A 20,032-nucleotide genomic window follows, 5' to 3' on the forward strand; every position below is an offset into this window, starting at 1 on the left:
TGCATTGTCCTCCTTACGTCAGAGATTCTAAATAATACCGTTTTGAATACTCTAAGGGTGTGACCGTTTGGGACTCTTCCCTAATAATACAACTTTTAACTAACGAAATTATAAAGGGTGCGTTCAATTGACCTTTTTCCGGAGTAGAAATGCATTCAATGATGGCCAGAAATCCTAGACATCAAGAAGTTTTTGGAGTTTAATGGAATACACGTTGGCAATTATCGAACGTTTCAGCTGTGATTCAGCGAACGTTTCAGCCATGTCTTTCCAAATTTACTCAAAAAGAGAAATCTAACAGCTATTCTGCTTATTCTCCCGGAACTAGGTCAATCAAACACGCCCCAAATCTTTTAAAATTAAAAACAAAAGTAAGTAAAGATCTTTTTTGTCATTTACCGTCACGCTATCCTGGAGTCAATTTTTTTTCTCAAACACACTCAATTGTCTTTGTTTTTAGGATTTTTAAACCATTCCCATCGGGAAGGGAGGGGCTGGTTATTTTCGGTTTTTACGGCTTTTAACTTAACAATAGATATCCATGTTTGGTATGGTTTTCTTTGTTTAACAAAGCTCTATAAATGGGAAACCACTAGCTGGACGAAACAATATCTAAAACTTGTTCCTGTTTGGGCTGTTGTCATTCATTTTATATCTTCAGGTCAATGTAATTGTATTTTAAACTTTATTTGAACAAACTCGGTTCTGAAGTTGTAAGTTAATAGCCCAGGGTAATAGCATTTCCGGGATGGCATAGAGTATATTAATAATTAAACAAGCCTTGAGTAACGTTTACATGTAATTTATGGACAGTGTAACTTGGATTTATTTTACTTCAAGCAAAGAATACGCAATTGAATCTTATGATATCATGCATTACATCTAATATTTAAGTTATCTATATCCATGGCCACCTGCAACTACAACAAGGAAGTTTTACCATTGATATTACGATACATGTCAGCGTCAACTGAGAAAATCTTACAATTACCTTTATTTAATTGTCACGCAATCTCTATCAACACAAACACAAGCCTTTCGGTATAGTTCCTGAGATTTTTAATGACATTTTCCCCCTGCCGATTTTTCAAGGCAAGGGAATAATCCATTTAACATGGTGAGAACCAATCGAACCGGTATAAAACTCATTAATTTGGTTGGTTGCCAGTCGCTAATTGTTTCTGTTAACACTTCCTTTAAAGTTGTTTACCAATATGCCTTACTGATATGATGTAAATGAACGGAATAAAATGCTGGCATAGTTCCATTTATTTGAGATGAAGTTAATCATCGAATATCTTATATTAATACGAATATTTGGAGTTAGAATTCATAGGATTCTCTTTTTATTATTATGCAAGCTTTTGAACTTTAGCAATGACAATATTGTCGTTGTGTGACAAGGGGCAATACAATCCGAACGGCTATTTATCTGTAAAATTTATTTATAACTTTGACCTCCCTCAAACAGTCCTTTAAGAGTTAATTATTCCTTTCGCTGGTGTATTCTAGGCCAGTTTTGAATAGAAAATTTAACAACTTTGTTGGAGATTTAAAAAGCATTCATCACAAGCATATATCACGAAACACGTGGTCAATTTATTTGGGCGGAAGTCCCACGCCTCACTGCATCCAACCAATAAGAAAAGTGGAATTTTTTGACCGGGAAAAACCCCTTGAAGGGCTCTACGCGTGAGATATAAACGGCAGTATTACGGAGGGACGGATTGACAGTTTACAATGACACCACATGGAAGTTAGAAAGCGAAAGGCTAGTTCTTCTTGAATTATTCTAGGAGATCGGTCTTGTAGGTCTTTCACCGACAAGGTTGAGCCATCACTTGAATTTTCTAGCAACGGTAGATTCAAAGGAAGCGCGGAAAGCCGAGCGGTTGTATAACGAGCGAGATGTCTGATGTACGTCAAAGGCTAAGGCCATGGTTGGAGGATAAAATAAACAGCGAAAATATACCGGGGTTGTACTGGCGAGACAAGGAAAAGAAAGAATTCCGAGTTTCGTGGAAACACGCCGGTAAACCTGATTTTAATATCGAAAAGGATGCTATGTTGTTCAAACTGTGGGCTGAACACACGGGCAAATACAGACCTGGCGAGTCACCAGATCCATCAACTTGGAAAACACGGTTTAGATGTGCTCTGCACAAAATGCCGGACGTGGAAGAGGTCCGTGTTCCCCATAGTTTGGACGAGAAGGAGCCATATCGAGTATTCAGATTTAAGGACAAAGGTAAGATTAAATGTCATACGCTTCAGCACTATCGACGTAAATAAAACCAGGGCTTTGGGGCCCTTCAACAGCGAATTAAATCATTCCTACATGTAACAAAGCTGTGTTTCCGTGCGTGGGTGATGTAAATCTGCTCGCATGCTTTATGGTACTAGAAAAAGAATATTTATCAATGTTTAACCACCACAAGTCTCACTGACCTGGCTAAGTAAAGTGTGACCTGATTTCAGCACTACGTAACATCAATAAACCGCTATTTAGCATTAAGCTGCAGGTCTCAAGACATGTGACTGTATGAGTAAATTTTGTACACAGAGTAAAAGAAAATCACTTACTGCATTCAGTTTGATAACTTAAAGATTATTTTATAAACAGGGGAGTCAGTGATAATATTTAGCAAAGAAAAATAAAAGTGAAACCGCGCGGAATCGAAGGAATTACTGGTTGTTAAATAAATGTCCGGTTGACGTTTCATTTCGAAGAGTGAATTACCATGTGAATGCCTAGTTTGACTAACAAAAGCACTCAAGGATCACGGGACCCAAACAAAGACGGCATAACAGCGGAAGTTACTATGTAAAATGTGAGCGACCGTGAAGAAGATTCAACTGACAATCACTTTATTCCAGGCTTATATGTTCCTTTCATTGCGGTTAAAAAAAAATCGTCGGCTTCACAAGCATTATACAACGCGTAGAAAATCTTCTGGAAGTAAAAATCAGCAATTCGAGAAAAGAAGATAAAAAATTCGTCAACCCAAGCATTTATGAAGCATCAGGGGATTCCCGGATTTTTTGAGAGCAAGACGTCATGCGTTGGGAATGATTTCCTGTTTATTGCATATAGTGCAACGACGACATGTTGGAGTGACTGACCTTCAATAAAGTGTTACTTAATTTTAGTCTTTGTCAAAACACCTTATTGAATAGTTGCAACATTCAATAAAGCTACGGTTCAACCTTTCTTTATTTAGGAGTTATAATATTCGTCGAGCATATACATAAGCGTCTTTCCTTCTTGTACTTGGCCGCAAGCGTCCGTCCAAAAATTACGCAAAAGTTTCCTGATTGGAGCGTAAACGCTTTCTAACGCAATCTTGGCTTTGGTCTCATTTTTACCGCGCAGGGTTGTTTCGAACCTCGTCGTTTAAGCGCATTGAAACTCGAGCCTCTTGGACTTAAAATAAAGAGTAAGTAAACAATAAATAGTTCGAACCAAACTGCCAAAGTTTCCTGTGAATTGAATTAGACATTCAACAAAGAAATATTTTAGCCTGCGTGACCAAAGGAATGCTTTCGAAACAAACATTTAATCAATTAATATTTTGATATTAACCGATCAGCTCTCGTGGAATAGCAAATTTGAGATTACAAGTCAAAGACACCATAGCCAAAGCCAAAGCACTGAACAATTTGCACTTTCCCTAAACAAAATAGGAGGAACAATTTTTTTTTGTAACTTAGGGGAACCGCCATGGCCATCTTAAACTCCTTAAAGGCCAGCGATGTCCTAGGCAAGTTGCTTTTGACCATTCCGATTGAATGCTCTGGAAGGACACACCGTTACAATCAGACATTTCAAACCGGCTATATGTTTGCGACAAGACGAAAAAACTAATTTTAAATCTTTGCCTAACGGTGACTGCGTCGTGGTGCCACTTAGATCACGGCTGGAACGGTCAGGCTGAGAGGAATTGCCTGAACAGGAAGCAAGTGCTTACTGTCTTATTGACATTACTGTGTTGTTAATCAGCTCTCTAGGAGAGAAAATGAAATTTATAAATAAATAAATAAATAAATTTTTAAGAAGGTAAAGATATAAAATCCGAACTAGAAAAGGTATTTTGAAGGACACGGCTTTCATCACAATTGCGAGACGAGTTCCATTGATTGATTCAAACTTCAGATGTTTGATTTTTACTAACATAGCTGCGTACATGTCAATGCCTTAATTATTGTTTGTTATACACTTAGCACTATCACTTTTGCCTGATAAAAATAAAACAAAACAATGTAGAAATTGCCAAGAGTCAAGTTGACATATACGGAAGTATTTCTTTTCTTGATTTTAGTGAATGGATTTGGACCGGAAAAAAGTGTGTCGTAGAATACCTGCCAAAAACGACTTCCTTTCAAAGAGAAAAAAAATCAATCCCTGGTAGGCCGAATGGGCGATCGCTTTTTTCATGCTAGTTTCCTATTGACGCATATGCAAATATCCATAACTTTTTCAGTTGATTAAACCAAATCTATAGGACGTGCTCCGATCGTGATCTGCCGGAAAACTTAAGATTCTAGTTGGTTCGATAGTTATCTGAAAGAAGTTCTTTAACGCATAATATTAAATCTACAACGTAAAGTTTGTTAATATTTATATTGTTTAAGTAAGTTTGCATTAAAATTCAGTTGGCACACGTTCGTTACTTCGTAATATCAAGTGTCAGACAACAATAAATTTATAAATATTCTTTAAATTAAAAAAAAGATCTTCGAAAAATACAATCCCATGAAGGAACAGCAACACACATCTAGGAGTGGTCTCAACTTATTTTGATTTCCATGGTTGAGGACTTTATAGCTATTTTAGCTAAAAAACGCTTTGTTTAATTATAAAAGGTATTAGAACAGAAAAACTGCTTTAATGACTTGGCCACAATGAGGATTTATTACACTCAATCAAAACTCGACATAAAATAAATTTTATCACATGAATTTTTCACACAGATTCTGTAAGGTTCAAACCACCTCGTACAGAGCACAATAAACAGCATTAAAGGAGAGTCTTAACGAGTTGAATTGTTCCCTACAGGATGTCATATCTCGAGCTAACAAAATGCGGTGCGGGTAAATGTAGTGGGTCCATGTTGGACGAACAGTCAACAAGGAAATTGTACTCAAACCCGCTAACGCGTGCATATTTCTTTAATAGTTTAAAAACCTTAAAACGGTATATTAGTATTCATAACTTGATCTCTCTTCTTCTTAAATCTGATTTTTAACTACGATAAAGACATCTTATATTATGGTATCAAGCTATTCCCACGAACTTAAACGAATTTACGGAAAGAAAGGAATCATGAAACGAGTCAAGCAAATGAATAACAGAGACTGAATGAAGCTGTTCCTACAGGTACAGCTTCGAAGCACGCTTTGATTTTCTCTTATTAAACTTGATACTTGATGGGCCAGAATTTTTTGTTTATTCAGAAGGTGGATCGCCAAAGAGGAACTCAATCTCCCCGAAATCTGACAAAACTGCAAATGAAAGACGCCATCCGGTAAGTGAATGCCCAGATTATCAGTTTTCATGCACGTGTTGGGTGTTGTACGCGGAAAAAAAGGTGGAATATTGAACTCGTGACTTGTTAAAAATATTCAAACTGAAACTGAAGTAGAGACATTGTTTGGACGGATGGATAGATCAGATAACTTTATTTTAACACGGTAAATTTATCAATACAGCAATAAATATCTACAAACTATTCTATAAAATATGTTATCGATAAACCTTGACTCCGAGATTTACCAACTCAGACCCGCTTAAAAGGCCGCAAAAAAATACTGCTTTACATGAATGTCGTGTTTCAAGAGATATAATTAGTCACTAAAGAAGCTGTACCAGTTTAGATGGGGACAGAAGTCATTTAGCGATTCTGTCTGTAGCAAATCGGAGGGTATAAGCTGTTCCAAAGAACGTACCGCACCACTGCATGTAGATGAAATATACCGACAGTCCCAAACGCTAAAATTTTGTCGTTGTTGTCGTCTTGGTTCCGTCTTTATTCAGATGGAGTGCACCCTGCCAATTCTCTGAAGTCCCAACTTTAACTTCAATTTTCATACTTCTACGCAAACCGTCACCTTTCTGGAAAAAAACGTGGTTGCGCGTTTTTCGCCTTGACATCTTTTGTAGCAATTCCTATCAGTTGAAAAGCAGATGCATGCACAATATAATGAAAGAAAACTTGGGTCCGATGAATCTTTGTGTGTTTTTTTTTTAATTAATGGGGTGGGTCTTTCCAGTGCTAGTCTGAAATAGGGGTTGAAGACATTTTGGCCATTCTTATCCGTGTAAAAGATTTATAGTGTTAGGTATGAAACAAGAACGGTTTTATAAATGTAAGTAATGTCACCAGCGCTATTGAATGACAAAATTGTGTTGCTTTCTTTGCCAGTACGTCCGTCCGAAAAACCCCAGCGAACCGTTCATCATTAGGCCTCCTCCAGACCTAGACAAAATGCCGGATTACAACTATTTCCCAGGAATCATGGGTTATGGCAGTCGACAACAAGATTCGCCACACCACGACAGCAGTGACAGTTCGCTTGAGGACAGCTGTGATTTGGACAGTATAACACCGGTAAGAAGACTTCGGATACCCGCGATCTGTATTTCAGTCTGGCGTGACCTTTGCCTACTCCCACACGATACATATATAAATAAAAATGCCTCATTTTACTTTTTTGCTTTCGAGAAAATAAGCCGTAAGGCAAGGAAGTCATTACCTGACCTACGCACAATATCACCTTGTGCAGCAACTTGTACAGCATATTAAACAGCCATGATCAAAGTAAAATTGCTGCTAATTAAGTATGTTTAACTACAGCGCGTGGTCGCACTCACAGACTGAAAATTTTGAAGCACCTATCTACTCGCTATATTTGATTGAACTTCACGATTTCATTCTCAGGCTCAATCTTTCCATTCACCTTTAATAACACGTAATAGAAAGTACGAGAACATACGCTCTGTAGCTTTTATTTGACTGGGCACGTGTTTTAGTTTCAGCCGCTCACTCAATAAGCCAACCAGCTCGACAGCCTCTAAAAACGCGTACACGCAAAAGAAAAGCGCGTCGTTCTGCTAGTAGTAATGGTTGGGATGTTACCTTGAGAGCATCACCGAAACAGTTTTATTCAAGACAAGGGTGGATATTGACCGTCATCAAAGCTATGTTTTTAGTTTCAAATCAATTTCCTTTCTTATTTTCAGACCATTCCCCCTTATAACCCATGTGACTCAATGCTGGCTGACGATACAGCAAGTGCAAATACAGGCAATCACTTTTTCGCTTACCCTAATGGCCAAGGATTCTACAATGGTACGGATTTCATGAACAACGGCTTCATGAAACAGTTACCACCCCTGGATTCGAGCACAAGAAAGGAAATCGTCGAGGCAGTGTTTGCAGCTAATGGTCAGCTGGGAAGTGGTTCTATGTTCGGTGACGGTGGGCAGGCATTTCTACAACATTTTATGACCGCCAATCCAGGAGGAATTATGAATATGAAACTCTGGTGGGGAGGTGTTGTAATTCCAGATGAGGTACTTTGAAAAATCTCCTTTTTAATCAGTCACTTTCATATATAAAATAGAATATTTTGTCACGATTCCCAAGAACAACAACACAAAAAAGCCAAAGATGTAATGTTTATTATTGATATCGCGAGCTCGGGAGAAAATCGAAGCCTTTGACGAGAAAAGAACCACGGACACTTTGAACTTCCGTACAATGGCCGGATGCAAACAAATAAGGGCAAATATTGATACACGTAGAAATTAAAACTACGATGATATTACGATGGAAGTTATAGACGACATCACTATCTCTGATTCCTCTTTCCGGTCTAAGTAATTAAAAATAACTGAAAATTGTTTGTATAAGGTCAAAAAATTCTCTGAGATCCCTCGCTGTGATTAATACTATCAAATCTTCAGGAGACTTCGGAAATATCAGCAGAAGTCTTCGGAAAATAATCGCAAACGAACGTTTGACACTGGTGCAAAATATTTTTTTTAGTTTAAATAAATATCCAGATAATATAGGAAACTTAAGCAACGACAACGGTGACGGAAACGAAAACATCAGTTGAAAATATTACTTCATTTTATTCTAGATCTGCTTCTTTACGATTATTTCTACTAAGTCGACTTGTACAGAAACACCGGCGAACTACCCAGGAAGGCGTGGTGCTCGAGCTAAGAAAGAAAATGAAAAATTCACCGTCGTGTGTTCACGTTCTCCACAAAACCTTGAATTTGGTCATTTCACGTTGTTGTTTTGCCGAGGACGGCAAAGAAATGTGATAAAATTTAAAACGCACTTGCAGAGCGATTGTTTTTCCTCATTAAACCTATTAGTGTTTTGCGGCGTTGTCGTTGCCATCACCGCTATCGTTACTTAAAGTCCTCCATATAATAAAAACAATTACGTATTATCTCTTGGCTTTTATCCACTTCCATTATCAACAGGGCAGAAAACGTGATGACTAGATTTTGTTTTCGGTTTTATTATTCTTTTGTTTGTTTGGTTGGATGGAATTTAAACCCGGAAAACAGGTATCTTAAAAGAAAGCACTCTTTCCAAAGGAAACAACTTCCTCTTAAGAAAATAGCGTGTGACCACATGGAGAAAAGGAAGTCTTAATTAATGGTGTGTATCACTTTCAAGGAATGTCTTTAGTTTATTAGTTAACTTAAAGAGTATTCGAATGACAGGATTAAACAACAGCAAAAAAAGTTGGGTACGTGTTCTCTTCGGATCATTTGGAAAGTTGGGAAAGTTGTTCGACCTGAACAATTGTGTGCATTCCTCTTCTCTTTGTCTTCATATCTGCTCTGTTTGTTCCCAGAACACTGCTGTTCCTACCTCTACCAGCACTCACTTAAATATGGACAACGGGTTGATAGGTAAGAGTCTTCCTGTTGTTTAATAATTACGTTTATCATGTCACGCTCCTGTTATCAAAGTGACTATAATTTGCAAGAGTAGGTCTACTGGTTTCACTTGCCATGGAAATTGTATGTGCGCACTATTTTATTGATAACGCTTTGAAATTTTTGTAATATGTTCTGACTTTGATAGTGCAAAACAAAATTCAAAATATTTACATATAATTTATCCATTTAAGATTCATCTTTCTGTTAAAAAGTTAGGTTAGGTTGACGGCAGAATACTTTTCCCTGTATCTGAAGGGACAAAATGTACAGATCAAAATTTTGACAGAGTTCTCGAGTTTCGTTTGGTCAGCCTTTTTAGTACTTTAATAACAGTTTATTGTATCAACAAGTTTTCTTGTGATCTTATGAACTCGTGTGCACGAAGTAAACTAACTTTTTTCTTTTGAAATTCGTTGCCAGAACCAGCTGGTATGGAATTGGATGATGTAGGGCGACTGGTAAGTATTCTGCACTTCACGAGCCATAGCTTTGATATTTATATTTTGTTTTACACACTAACATGGCCCGCAACTACTAAGACTAAGTGTAATCTCTCATAGGCCACCGCTCCCTACATGAATGATGCCACAGGTCCTACCTACTCAAGGACAGGAAAATCGACTTTCGATAGTTGTGGTAAGTGATTATAATTTTATTTTCCGAGCTGTCAGGAGTACAAGGGGCCAGTCCATCATACAGTCAACCTGCAAATCTACAGATAGTTTGATTTATTCATATTTATTTTGCACAATAAGCAGCTTCCTGGCTATCTAGGATTTAAATGTACTACGCCAAGGGTTTAAACAGTTTCCTAGCTCTCTGCTAAGATTGCGTCAGCCTTTGCCCATTTAAAGGGAAGAAGATATGGTCTACTAGCAAACCTTCAGTGTTTCGATCACCAGATCAAAAGTAAACCATTTCAACGGAATTGACCACGATAATCACTAGTTGATTAGGTTTCGCTTTCAAAAACGTTCGGTTACTGAGCACCAATCAGGCTGACCTGGGTCAACAAACGCTAAGATCGTTTCCAAATCCACGAACACAGTTTAATCTGTTCTGATTCTTTCGCTGAATTTTCAAGTCGTAGAAATGTTAGGAAACAGATTCCTATACTTAGTGAAGAATTTACATTGACTGCCAGAAAATCCGAGCTGTATGCCTTATTTCACCCCACTAACGACATTTTTTTATAAATAAATTAATTTCCTCTTATTACTGAAGTTTTAGGTGACAAACTACCACAGAAACCGTTAGTTTTTCTTCTCAATTTTTACTGACATGAACTAGTGGATCTCACAGATGTAATATAATTCGCAATAGTGCTGTTCGATCTATGAATAAGAGAGTTCCTGTCCTTTTAGATTCCGCCATGCATATCCGCGTGTTCTACGGTGACCGTGAAGTTTTATCCACCGAAACGAGGCTGACGCAGGGGGAGCGCGTCATCAGGTTCTTTTACGGGACCCCCATAGCACCTGAATTTACGAGATTGACTGTGTACACTCAAGTCTACGGACCCCCAGGGGCAAAACAGATCAAGCTACCCGACGTTCAAACCAGCTGTCAGGAAACCATGAAAGTGATGACTTACTTGACGCGTGGTTTCTTGCTGGAGTTTACTGAGGACTTTGATATTCTAGCCACTCGACTGGCGCTCACGAGGGTAATTCAAATTACGTACACACAATGAGGGATCATAGTTAGTAGGGACCCTAAGCAACGGGGACCTTAACATACTGGGTGTTAGGGGTCAAAATGCCGATGAAATCATCTTGAATGAATAAGGACAATATATATAATGATAATGATAATAATTAATAGTAATTTTTAAGCTGCTTGTTTTTATCACAGTTTTAAAGCGCTTGGAAATTTTTTAGATAGAGTAATTATTTATTGTAATTACTGAATGATAATGATGATGATAATAATGGCAGTTACAGTAATAATAAAAATAATAATAATAATAATAATAATAATAATAATAATAGTAATAATAATACTTTTGTTTATAGAAAGTGAAATATCACATTTCGTAACAGTATCCTTCTGTTCTCAATAATTACTTACCTTAACTATGTATTAACAAAAAATCTAAACACTTACCATGTTACAAACTAAAACAGAATAGTGTTCATTAATTTACATGTCGTGATAATTAACGTCCCTGCTAGGCGTTAGAGGACAGCACGCTCTGTGGAGAGTTTCAGTAGGTTTAATGTAGTCAATGATCAATACTGTCTAAAGATTGATAAGGTTGCACCTTTCTTCACAAACCCCTTTTAACAGAGACGTCATTTAATTTCGTACAGTTTAATTTATCCCGTTAACTGGGTTCTGTGCACCAGTAGCAGATGCAGCATTTTCCTTTATTTCCAGCAAAATCTGAACAAATAGCAAGTATCGATTTGTTATGCAGACCCAAACTACGAGACCAAACTTGCACAAAAGACGCAAAAGACACGAGGCAGGTGGCAAGGCAAGGAAACTGAAAGTGCTAAAAACAAAGGAAAAAAGCAAACAAAAAACCAAAACATTAACAACAAATAAAAAACTGAAAGGTCAACTGGATTTCCGCTGGTCAGACATTTCTACTCTATTTTTGGAGAGTGTGTTATCTAACTTTTCTTGTTTTACTTTGTCTCTACAAGATTTTCTATTCTAATGGGAGGGAAGCTGCGACAAAACTCCAACGCGAAAAGTGCACCAAAGTGTTCGACTACAAGGGTAAATTTCTTCCCACTTTGAAAGAAAGCAGGAATGGGAACTGTGAGTACCCATCTCATGACGTCACATTCTATCTGGGAAGAGGCGATAGCAGCCTGGTATCTATTGTTGTCACTCACGCCAAGGCCAAGATGAGCCTGCACAATGCAAGTACAGCGGGAGAGAAATTCTTGTCTGAACCAAACCTGAATGACCAGTTGGCAACCAGCTTGGAACAGGATTGCATGTATTAAATTATGGACACTTTACTATTTACACTTAAAAGTAAGCTCTACCACATGAAATGATTGGGAACTATAAAAGGGGCAAAGTTTTTATAACATGTTTCTGATCCGTGACAATTAAATCAAGATTCACTGGTTTGGAACGCGTGTTATACCCATAACAGAAGAAGAACAAAGTTCTTTAGTCTAATCAAGCAAATGCACATTCGTCTGTGTGAAGCCAAAAATAAGCAATTTAACTTATTAAAAGGTATTTTTATTACCAAAAATATTTATTTTAACAGTATGTGTTCACTTTTGCGCAGATAAGCATCAGTGTGTACCCATATAGCTCTTAAAAGAAAACGGGTCGTTTATTTGTCTATAACTTCGTTGAAGTTTATTAACTAAAGTCTTGCTTTTAAAGATGCCACTTTTTCTTTCCAATCCAGACAACTGTTCATTTAAGGTGGCTCCTTGATCGGGAAAGCTTTAGCTATCAGCGTCGCTTGAAGGGTTTTTCAGACTATTCTATGACGATAGTATGACCAAATATATTTCCAAATAAAATCAAAGTGAATTAAAAGCGCTTTTTCTTTCGTGAAATATTTCTGAGGTTTCCAGAATGTGAGATATAAATGTCACGTTTCTCACATGTGCAGTTTTGAGGAAAATGAGACGGAACAATTCCGTGTTATAGTTAAATAGAACAAATCCCGCGATATTGGAAAATCGTAGAACAACATTGTAAAGTGTTGGTCAAAAGCATTGTAACTAGGTTGGCGAAACAGTCCAACACGGTTCCCGCGACACGAAACACAACTCCCATCAGTAATTTTTCAATAATACAAAAATATTGGTGTCCTAACTTGCAATGCAAATTTAATGGAAGAAATATTCATAACACAAAGATAGGGTTTTTCCTTGCAACCCGCGGTAATAGTTACCTCACTTGAATAATAATATGCCCGCTGTAAATGCATAACGCATGGAAAATGATCGTCTATTACACAGCTCAGGAATGCGTGTTGAGTTAGTATAGCTGCTTTAGCAAGTACCCTCCGGAGCCACCTTAAGTGTTTTATTTTAACCCGTGATTACAATTACGTCAGATTTTTTTCGTCATTATTTTTATATTTATTTTAATCGAAACTAATTAAAGGCAATATATCCACGTTTTCAGGCTTGGCAACTTAGGAAGAGCAAGAGTCGAGACGAACCGCTAGAAACGAATACATTTGTGAGAAGTTCGATTCACTAATACCTAAAAGAAAATTTGGCTTATATCAGCGATTTTTACCAGCACTCGTGGGAAGCAAAAGAAATGAACGTTTCCCAAAAGTGAAACCTTAGAGTACTGGTCTTAGATTCCGCTGATATTGAATTTGTTTTGATTATATTGATTGCGAGCTTGATGTCTGAAGTCATCAGAGATTAAATTACTGTCTAGTCCGCGTTTAAGAAGAAAATCATCCATCTGAGTAAATGACAGAAACTGCGTAAAGCATTAGGACATTTATATTATAATATACATGTACTAAATAAGTAAACTAAGAAACGAATGTTCTAGCCATTTCAATTGGTTTAAGATATAAAGGGAAGTAAGTATTTCAGTTTGAAATTCATTGTTGTATTTTGTTATTAGAAATCTATTCCGTTTGTTATATTCTCACGGAAATAAGGATACAATTGTTAATCTTTTCTAAGATTTCAAAAACACCAAAAAGTAACAAGTTTGTATCAAACGTTGGTTATATTGATCACCATATGATAAGTATACAGTATTATTCGACATAAAGCGGTTTTCAATCAAGTGTCGTACAACCAGAACCAAAGTATTTACTCTGACCAATCACAACAAACGTAAACAGTTTAATGAGCCAATCAGAATTCGAAGCAAAAACGCAAGCAAGCCACGATTGGCTTTAGTTTTGCTTCATATTGGTTGAGAAATTGGCGCAATCATAGAGCTTAGTAAAGGCAAAAGCAAACTGTAAACGACACTCAATTGAAAATCACTCTATAGTGATCACGTAGATTAGATTTAAACAAACAGAGATCATGTTCGTTGTCATCATTTTTACGGCAAATATTCCGGCACGTCATCACTCGTTACCCCACACTATTTTTAACCTTTGCCGGTTGTTCTTTGCGGTTTTAATGTGAGAACAACTTAAATTTTAGCAGATAGGGAGTTTTCATGAAAGTTAAGCCTACGTAGAAAATGATGTTCAGTCGTCTAAGAGCGAGTACTTACACTAGGAAAGATTGTTGCGGAGGTGTAATCATGGTTGTTTCTTCAAAAGTGGCTAAATTACAGAGAATCACGTTTCTGTTGCAAAATTTGCACCTGGGAAGTAACAATAAATTTTGCGTTGATTCAAGAACATTGTTTTGCTGCCAAGGCGCAAAATTTTCGTCAACAACATCTGATTCTCCCTTCGCTAAACTGAGAGATTTTTCATTTTGCAGCGGAGTTTTTCTAAAAAGATGTCTCCTAGTTTACAGTGTACAGAAGACGGCTGGTTATCGCTTTCCTGTTGCCGTAGAAAAAGATGATAAATATTGATCTCTACTCTAAGAAATAAGTGTTGTATTCAACCGAAGTAAGGTTTATATTAGACTTATAACTGTATAACTGTATAACTAGTTTGGTTTTCAATAAAAAACCTTTTGGTAGGACATTCGTGTAACTTTTATATTTTCAGATTTGTCGTGGCGATCACGGTCTTATTAGCACCTGTCTAGTTCAGGCCAAGAGGTGTTCATTCATTCCTATAAACGCATGTTAGTGTAAATGTTTGGTATTCTGGTAAGGGACTGCGCCTTTCCTGCATTGCAATTGTAGTGTTCAAATTATACCAGGCCGTATCAAAAACAACACTTTTTGTTGCATGCACGATGCAGACAATTTGCGATTTGCGAATTTGTGGTCAGTTTCGGTGGAGTTGCAAGCTAGTGCATTGCTTGCAATTTTTCAAGATGCGAATTCGCCAATATGGTCGCGAGGGGAGTGCTTAATTTAATCAAGGCACAGAATAAATCACACCATTTCTTGAGAAATTCATGTTTTGGATATAACAATATCCGTCGTCGTTTTTATTTACAGTTGATAAATAAAATAAAGCTATGATTTCAATTGTAGTTAGTTTGAGGAAGAACGGCAAATAAATAAAAACTCTTCAATATTAAATTACAGAAGAATGAAGGCAGAGACTAGTGGATGTGTTATAAAATGCAATGTATTGCAATTGATTATTGATAAAAATTATCTTTCAGAAAATAAAGAAGGTATTGAGAGAAAAGTCATTCATTTTTTCTAATACATATCTCGAACGTTAGAATGAACTTTACCTTGCCGGTCCCGAAATTAAACATTCAGCTCTGAACGGTGATCATGAACAAATTGTACGAATAATTTAAATGTTTGTATAGCATGCAGTGAAAGTTTTGCGGCTTTTAGCTATTCTTGCAAATTTTATGACGGCAAATAATAAATGCCACAAAAATTTACTTTCCGCAGATATGACGTTTGTCCGTGAAAATTAATTCCACTCTTGAAAGTGATCATTATGTTACAATGATAAATATTGTGGTTTATCGTTTTTCAAGATTCTCAAATCATTTGGCGCCGAAATAATATCAGTGCACAATGCTCATAAATAGAAATTCAATTGTTAATAAGTTTAAACGCTAAAGATCAAAACATTGATACAAATTTTCACCAGTTGAAAGAAAAACGGATCATCTTACTCAATTGGAATCGTCAATAACTTATGAATTCGCTCGCCTCCCCCCTGCCTTACCTTAAATAAATATCAATTAGAAATCAATGTTTCTAAATGCAAAACATCTTATCCCGAAAGTGCCAGGTCGATTATTAATAACATCTAGACAAAAGTTTTAAGAAGTCGTACACCGAGTGCTAGTGTGAATTTGATTATGTCCCGTAAAGAAAATCTTGAAACAATCGTTCTTTCTTGCAAATATACGTTTAACAGTTCTACGAAACGCTCTGTACCTTATACAGTATATAATGGGATTGCAAGCACTATTTGCAAACCCTATGAACATTGTTATTTGATCTGCAGTTTGGCCCCCTGCGCTTTTGCCACAACCCATTTGGATAAACAGAAGAAGGCAAAATGGCGACCAACAGACCATGTACGTTCCAATGACAATAAGTACAGTTAAAACTCCTTTCTTTACTGAAAAGTTTGCTTTCGCTGTCGCATCACTGTTTCTGCAAACTTGTTCCATTGCGACATCAATTCTTCTGGATTGTTTAAAAATCGCCGTGAATATCTTGGAGTACACACAGACCATGACAATAACCGCTGCCCCGTACGTTCCGCAAACCACTGAGGCAGTGAACACAACGGCGATGGTGCTTTGAAGCCAATCTTCTTTGCGACATTTACCGACATAAGGAATAAAACATTCGTAAGAACTTATGCCGAATAGTGGGGGCAAAGCCCAGAGAGTTGAATATATCCAAAACACTAAACAGGCGATTCGCGCTCTCGGCTTCGTGACAATAGCAAGATAAGTTAATGGCCTTGATATTGCAATGTAGCGATCAACAGATAGTAAAGCTAGATGCATTATGGACGAAATACAGAAGGAAAAGTTTCCAAAAGCGTTCAGCTTTCCCCAGAGATGGCCACAACGCCATTTTCCAAACAAAACACTGTCGATTGCGCACGGCATTACCAGAAAGCCGACCAAAAGATCGGCTACCGCCAACGAAATTACGAGTTGGTTGTTCGCCATCTTTTTTAGGGTATCGATCTTTGCCAGGGCCACGATAACAAAAGTATTCCCAATGATTGCCACCAAATTGATTGTAATCATAAGGATGACTGTTATGATCACCAAGCTAAAAGGCCATGTTGAGGTTACCAATTGGAATTCTTCATTGGATGGTTGGGTACAGCATCGGTTTGTAAAATTACCAGACATCTTAGGGTTTCACCACATACGGCGCGGACTCCAAACTATCGCGTTGTTCATCAATATTTAGCCGGTAGAATTCTTATGAATCTCACTCCAGCCGGCATCAGTGGAAATCGGAACACAGCCAGGTTCATCAAAGTTCAATCAGTTTAAACTGTTACACATAGCGATGTAGTTTCATTATATAACTGCTCAATAACATGGTTGCCGGAATATCATTCCACGTAAAACATCAACAATAACATATGCATTGACAAAACCTCCCACCTTTTCCGAGTACCTTATTGTAGTTACAATATAAGCAAGGTTAATAACCGCACACACCGCAGCAAATGACTTTAGAATTACTAGAAAATTGCATGTATCGACAAGTGCCACTTCAGTACTCAATACAGCGCTTAGGATATTTTGAGTATAAAATAATGACTGATCATTTGTCTCTAATTGCGTCATTTCTGAGCTATTTTAAACATATTTTGTAAATAAATAAGAGAGCTTTAGTTATGTGGAGCCCTCTCGTGAAGCGAGCCAATATATAATATAAACCACTCTCTTCTGATATTGCTCCGTGGCATTTCACGTTGGAGGGGAATATCACGCTACTTACCACTCAAGCCATTACGCTATTTTAAGACAAGAAAACTACCGTTTTCGCCATTGGCATGCTAACCGATTAATTATGACAGCTGAAAGAACTGAAACACTAAGGGTTAATTGTTTAGAATTCAAAGACCGACATTTTTAGACTGGGTCAATGATCGACGTTTACTTTTGGTTTTATTTCAGCTAATAACTCTTGTCGGCGAAAAAAATAATAAAAAGAATAAACAAAAATATACAAAAACAAAGTCATTAATCAATTGAAAAAATAATAAAAAATGATAAACACCCTTTCACTATATCTTGTGATAAGAAAACATGTAACCGTCCTGTTTCTTTCTAAAATCATGCACGTAGTAAGAAAAACTAGGATTTTCTTTTTCCGGAGAATTCGCAGAATCCACATTTTCTTTTTCCGCGGATTTTGTCTATATCACGGACGGAAAAATTCATCTCTCGCCATGTATTGCTTGTTTGTGACATCCTCGTGAAAAAACGTTTCAATGCTCCATGATGAAATTAAAATTTTAGTTTAAAATAATCTGTTTTGAGAGTCTTTTCAGCTCAACAGCGCGCTCAGACTCAATACTCCTCCAATACTTCAACGGCGTTAAGTTTGCTCTGTCTAAAGTTAACGCTACTGCTGCTGGAATTGATAACTCGAGCCGCCACCTTTTTGGAAAGCTACAATAACTTTAATCAAACTACCCCCCGAGCGAGGACTCTTTTTAAGGCTTTAGTAAACATTGTTGCGTCTCCATTTTGAGATAAACGGTCATACACAGTGAGAGACGAAAATAAAAATCGCGATTATTATTATTATTATTATTATTATTATTATTATTATTATTATTAGCTACAATTAATCAAAATCTTCTAAATTTCAACATTTATAATATATAAAATAACTACAGTTTTCATCTAATGTCGACCGTCAGTTAAACACGTGTTAAATAGGGATATTGGGTTACCTGTGGCCATGCTAACTTCAACAATAGGATTCCGTGTCGTTCGCTCATCTTTCACGGTAACTTTGCCACAACCACAGAGCTTTAATTCTTATATTCTGTGGTCTAAAATATTTAATAAACCATCAAAATATTTCTTACGTGAATGTGAATTTTGATTAATCAAAAATTCCGCAGATTTCAGAAAACAAACGGAACAAGACACATCGGTTCGACTCGAAACTGCATGATAGAACGTACGTTCCACCTTTCGAAAAGTACAGCTAAACTGCATGGTATTAATCGGCACCGTAATCATTGCAATGCCCTTGTAGCTCGGTTGTTTTAAATCCCCTATTTACTATAAATTTGACATTCATTAAGGTAAACTTTACCTATATTCAGCGGACGCGGTGCCTGTTGAAAAATCTTCATTGCTTTCAACTTTGTAGCCATTTCGTCGAAGCAAACCACAATTTCCTTTGCGCACATCATATAAGGGGAACATCAAAACCCATATATGGCCAATTCTTTCTCCGCACAACATTCTTTCAGTATCGTCATGAACTGTTTACACCCACCGGCGTTAACTTTTTGTGACGGTGTTTCTAACTCGGAACAAAACGTGTTTACGAAACAAACACGTGTTAAAGTGGCCAGCTAAACATTCTCCAAAGGTGACCGATTTAAGACTGTTTTTCGTAAGTTAGTTTTCCAAGCAAGTAAAATCCGAGGATAGTTATGTTGTATCGTATATTTATTATATAGTACCTTGCTAATAGTTTCTATCTTTGGAACTGTATTTATTTGAGTTTTAACTAAGCTGGTTTTCGTTATTTAGTACTGCATCTGTCATTGAAGTTATCAGTTTGGAATTGTAACGTAGAAGCACATCTTGTAACATCGACTTGTTTTCTTCGTCTGATCACCGGTACCATATAAGCCTCTCTAGTCTGTGCTTTATTTTTATTGTAATTATTATTGTTTTGGCCTGGAAAATGCTGCCATTTCGTTCGATGTTTCGTGTTTAGTTGGTTCTGCACTAGAATGGCCGTGCCAATGCTAAACACCTTGTGACTCACAAGGCTTAAACGTTCATTAAATAAATACATTCTTCTTTCATCACTTGTTATTCGGGTTAGGCGACTCTTAAACCAAGGTGCAAGCAAGGCCAAAACCAAAGCAGACCTTTTGGGAGGGTCGGGGATTGAACAACGCTCCTATCATCTACAGAGGGATGTTTCCTCCTAAAACATATTTTCCGTATAACCAGAAATTAATAATAATAATAATAATAATAATAATAATAATAATAATAATAATAATAATAATAATAATAATAATAATAATAATGATAATGATAACTTTATTATTCACAAGAATAAAATCTACTAGATGCAGTTTGATTCTATTAAAACCTGTCATAAAATTGTAATAATAATAATAATAATAATAATAATAATAATAATAATGATAACTTTATTATTCACAAGAATAAAATCTACTAGATACAGTTAGATTCTATTAAAACCTGTCATAAAATTGTAATAATAATAATAATAATAATAATAATAATAACAATAATAATAAATTAAATGTAATCTTTATTAACATATACCAAGCAGCTGAAA

At 36.6% G+C, this 20,032-nt stretch overlaps 2 protein-coding genes across 2 annotated transcripts; one reads left to right on the forward strand and one right to left on the reverse strand.

Annotated features, from left to right (window-relative positions):
- The first annotated feature begins 1,708 nt into the window (after positions 1 to 1,708).
- LOC146477927 (uncharacterized) lies at positions 1,709 to 14,580 on the forward strand. The gene is made up of 9 exons (XM_085112609.1): positions 1,709 to 2,248; positions 5,455 to 5,525; positions 6,423 to 6,608; positions 7,241 to 7,573; positions 8,881 to 8,938; positions 9,389 to 9,426; positions 9,529 to 9,604; positions 10,333 to 10,634; positions 11,620 to 14,580. Exons 1-9 carry the CDS (start codon positions 1,909 to 1,911, stop codon positions 11,926 to 11,928), a joined length of 1,713 nt encoding a protein of 570 aa, XP_084968735.1. The 5' UTR covers positions 1,709 to 1,908; the 3' UTR covers positions 11,929 to 14,580.
- LOC146477928 (beta-2 adrenergic receptor-like) lies at positions 12,356 to 17,085 on the reverse strand. Its single transcript, XM_085112610.1, has one exon. The coding sequence runs from the start codon at positions 16,858 to 16,860 to the stop codon at positions 15,802 to 15,804; it is 1,059 nt and encodes a 352-aa protein (XP_084968736.1). The 5' UTR covers positions 16,861 to 17,085; the 3' UTR covers positions 12,356 to 15,801.
- Between the last annotated feature and the right edge of the window lie 2,947 nt (positions 17,086 to 20,032).

Source organism: Pavona decussata, unplaced genomic scaffold (genome assembly GCF_977016875.1).
Source record: "Pavona decussata unplaced genomic scaffold, jaPavDecu1.1 SCAFFOLD_67, whole genome shotgun sequence".
Taxonomy (NCBI): Eukaryota; Metazoa; Cnidaria; class Anthozoa; order Scleractinia; family Agariciidae; genus Pavona; species Pavona decussata.

What these genes read in the sequence shown, in the direction of transcription:
- LOC146477927 (XM_085112609.1), top strand. Translation starts at nt 1,909, where the DNA reads ATGTCTGATGTACGTCAAAGGCTAAGGCCATGGTTGGAGGATAAAATA. An exon ending in CAAATGAAAGACGCCATCCG is followed by an intron (nt 5,526 to 6,422) that starts GTAAGTGAATGC and finishes TTTCTTTGCCAG; the next exon opens with TACGTCCGTCCGAAAAACCC. An exon ending in CTCGACTGGCGCTCACGAGG is followed by an intron (nt 10,635 to 11,619) that starts GTAATTCAAATT and finishes TGTCTCTACAAG; the next exon opens with ATTTTCTATTCTAATGGGAG.
- LOC146477928 (XM_085112610.1), bottom strand. Translation starts at nt 16,860, where the DNA reads ATGTCTGGTAATTTTACAAACCGATGCTGTACCCAACCATCCAATGAA.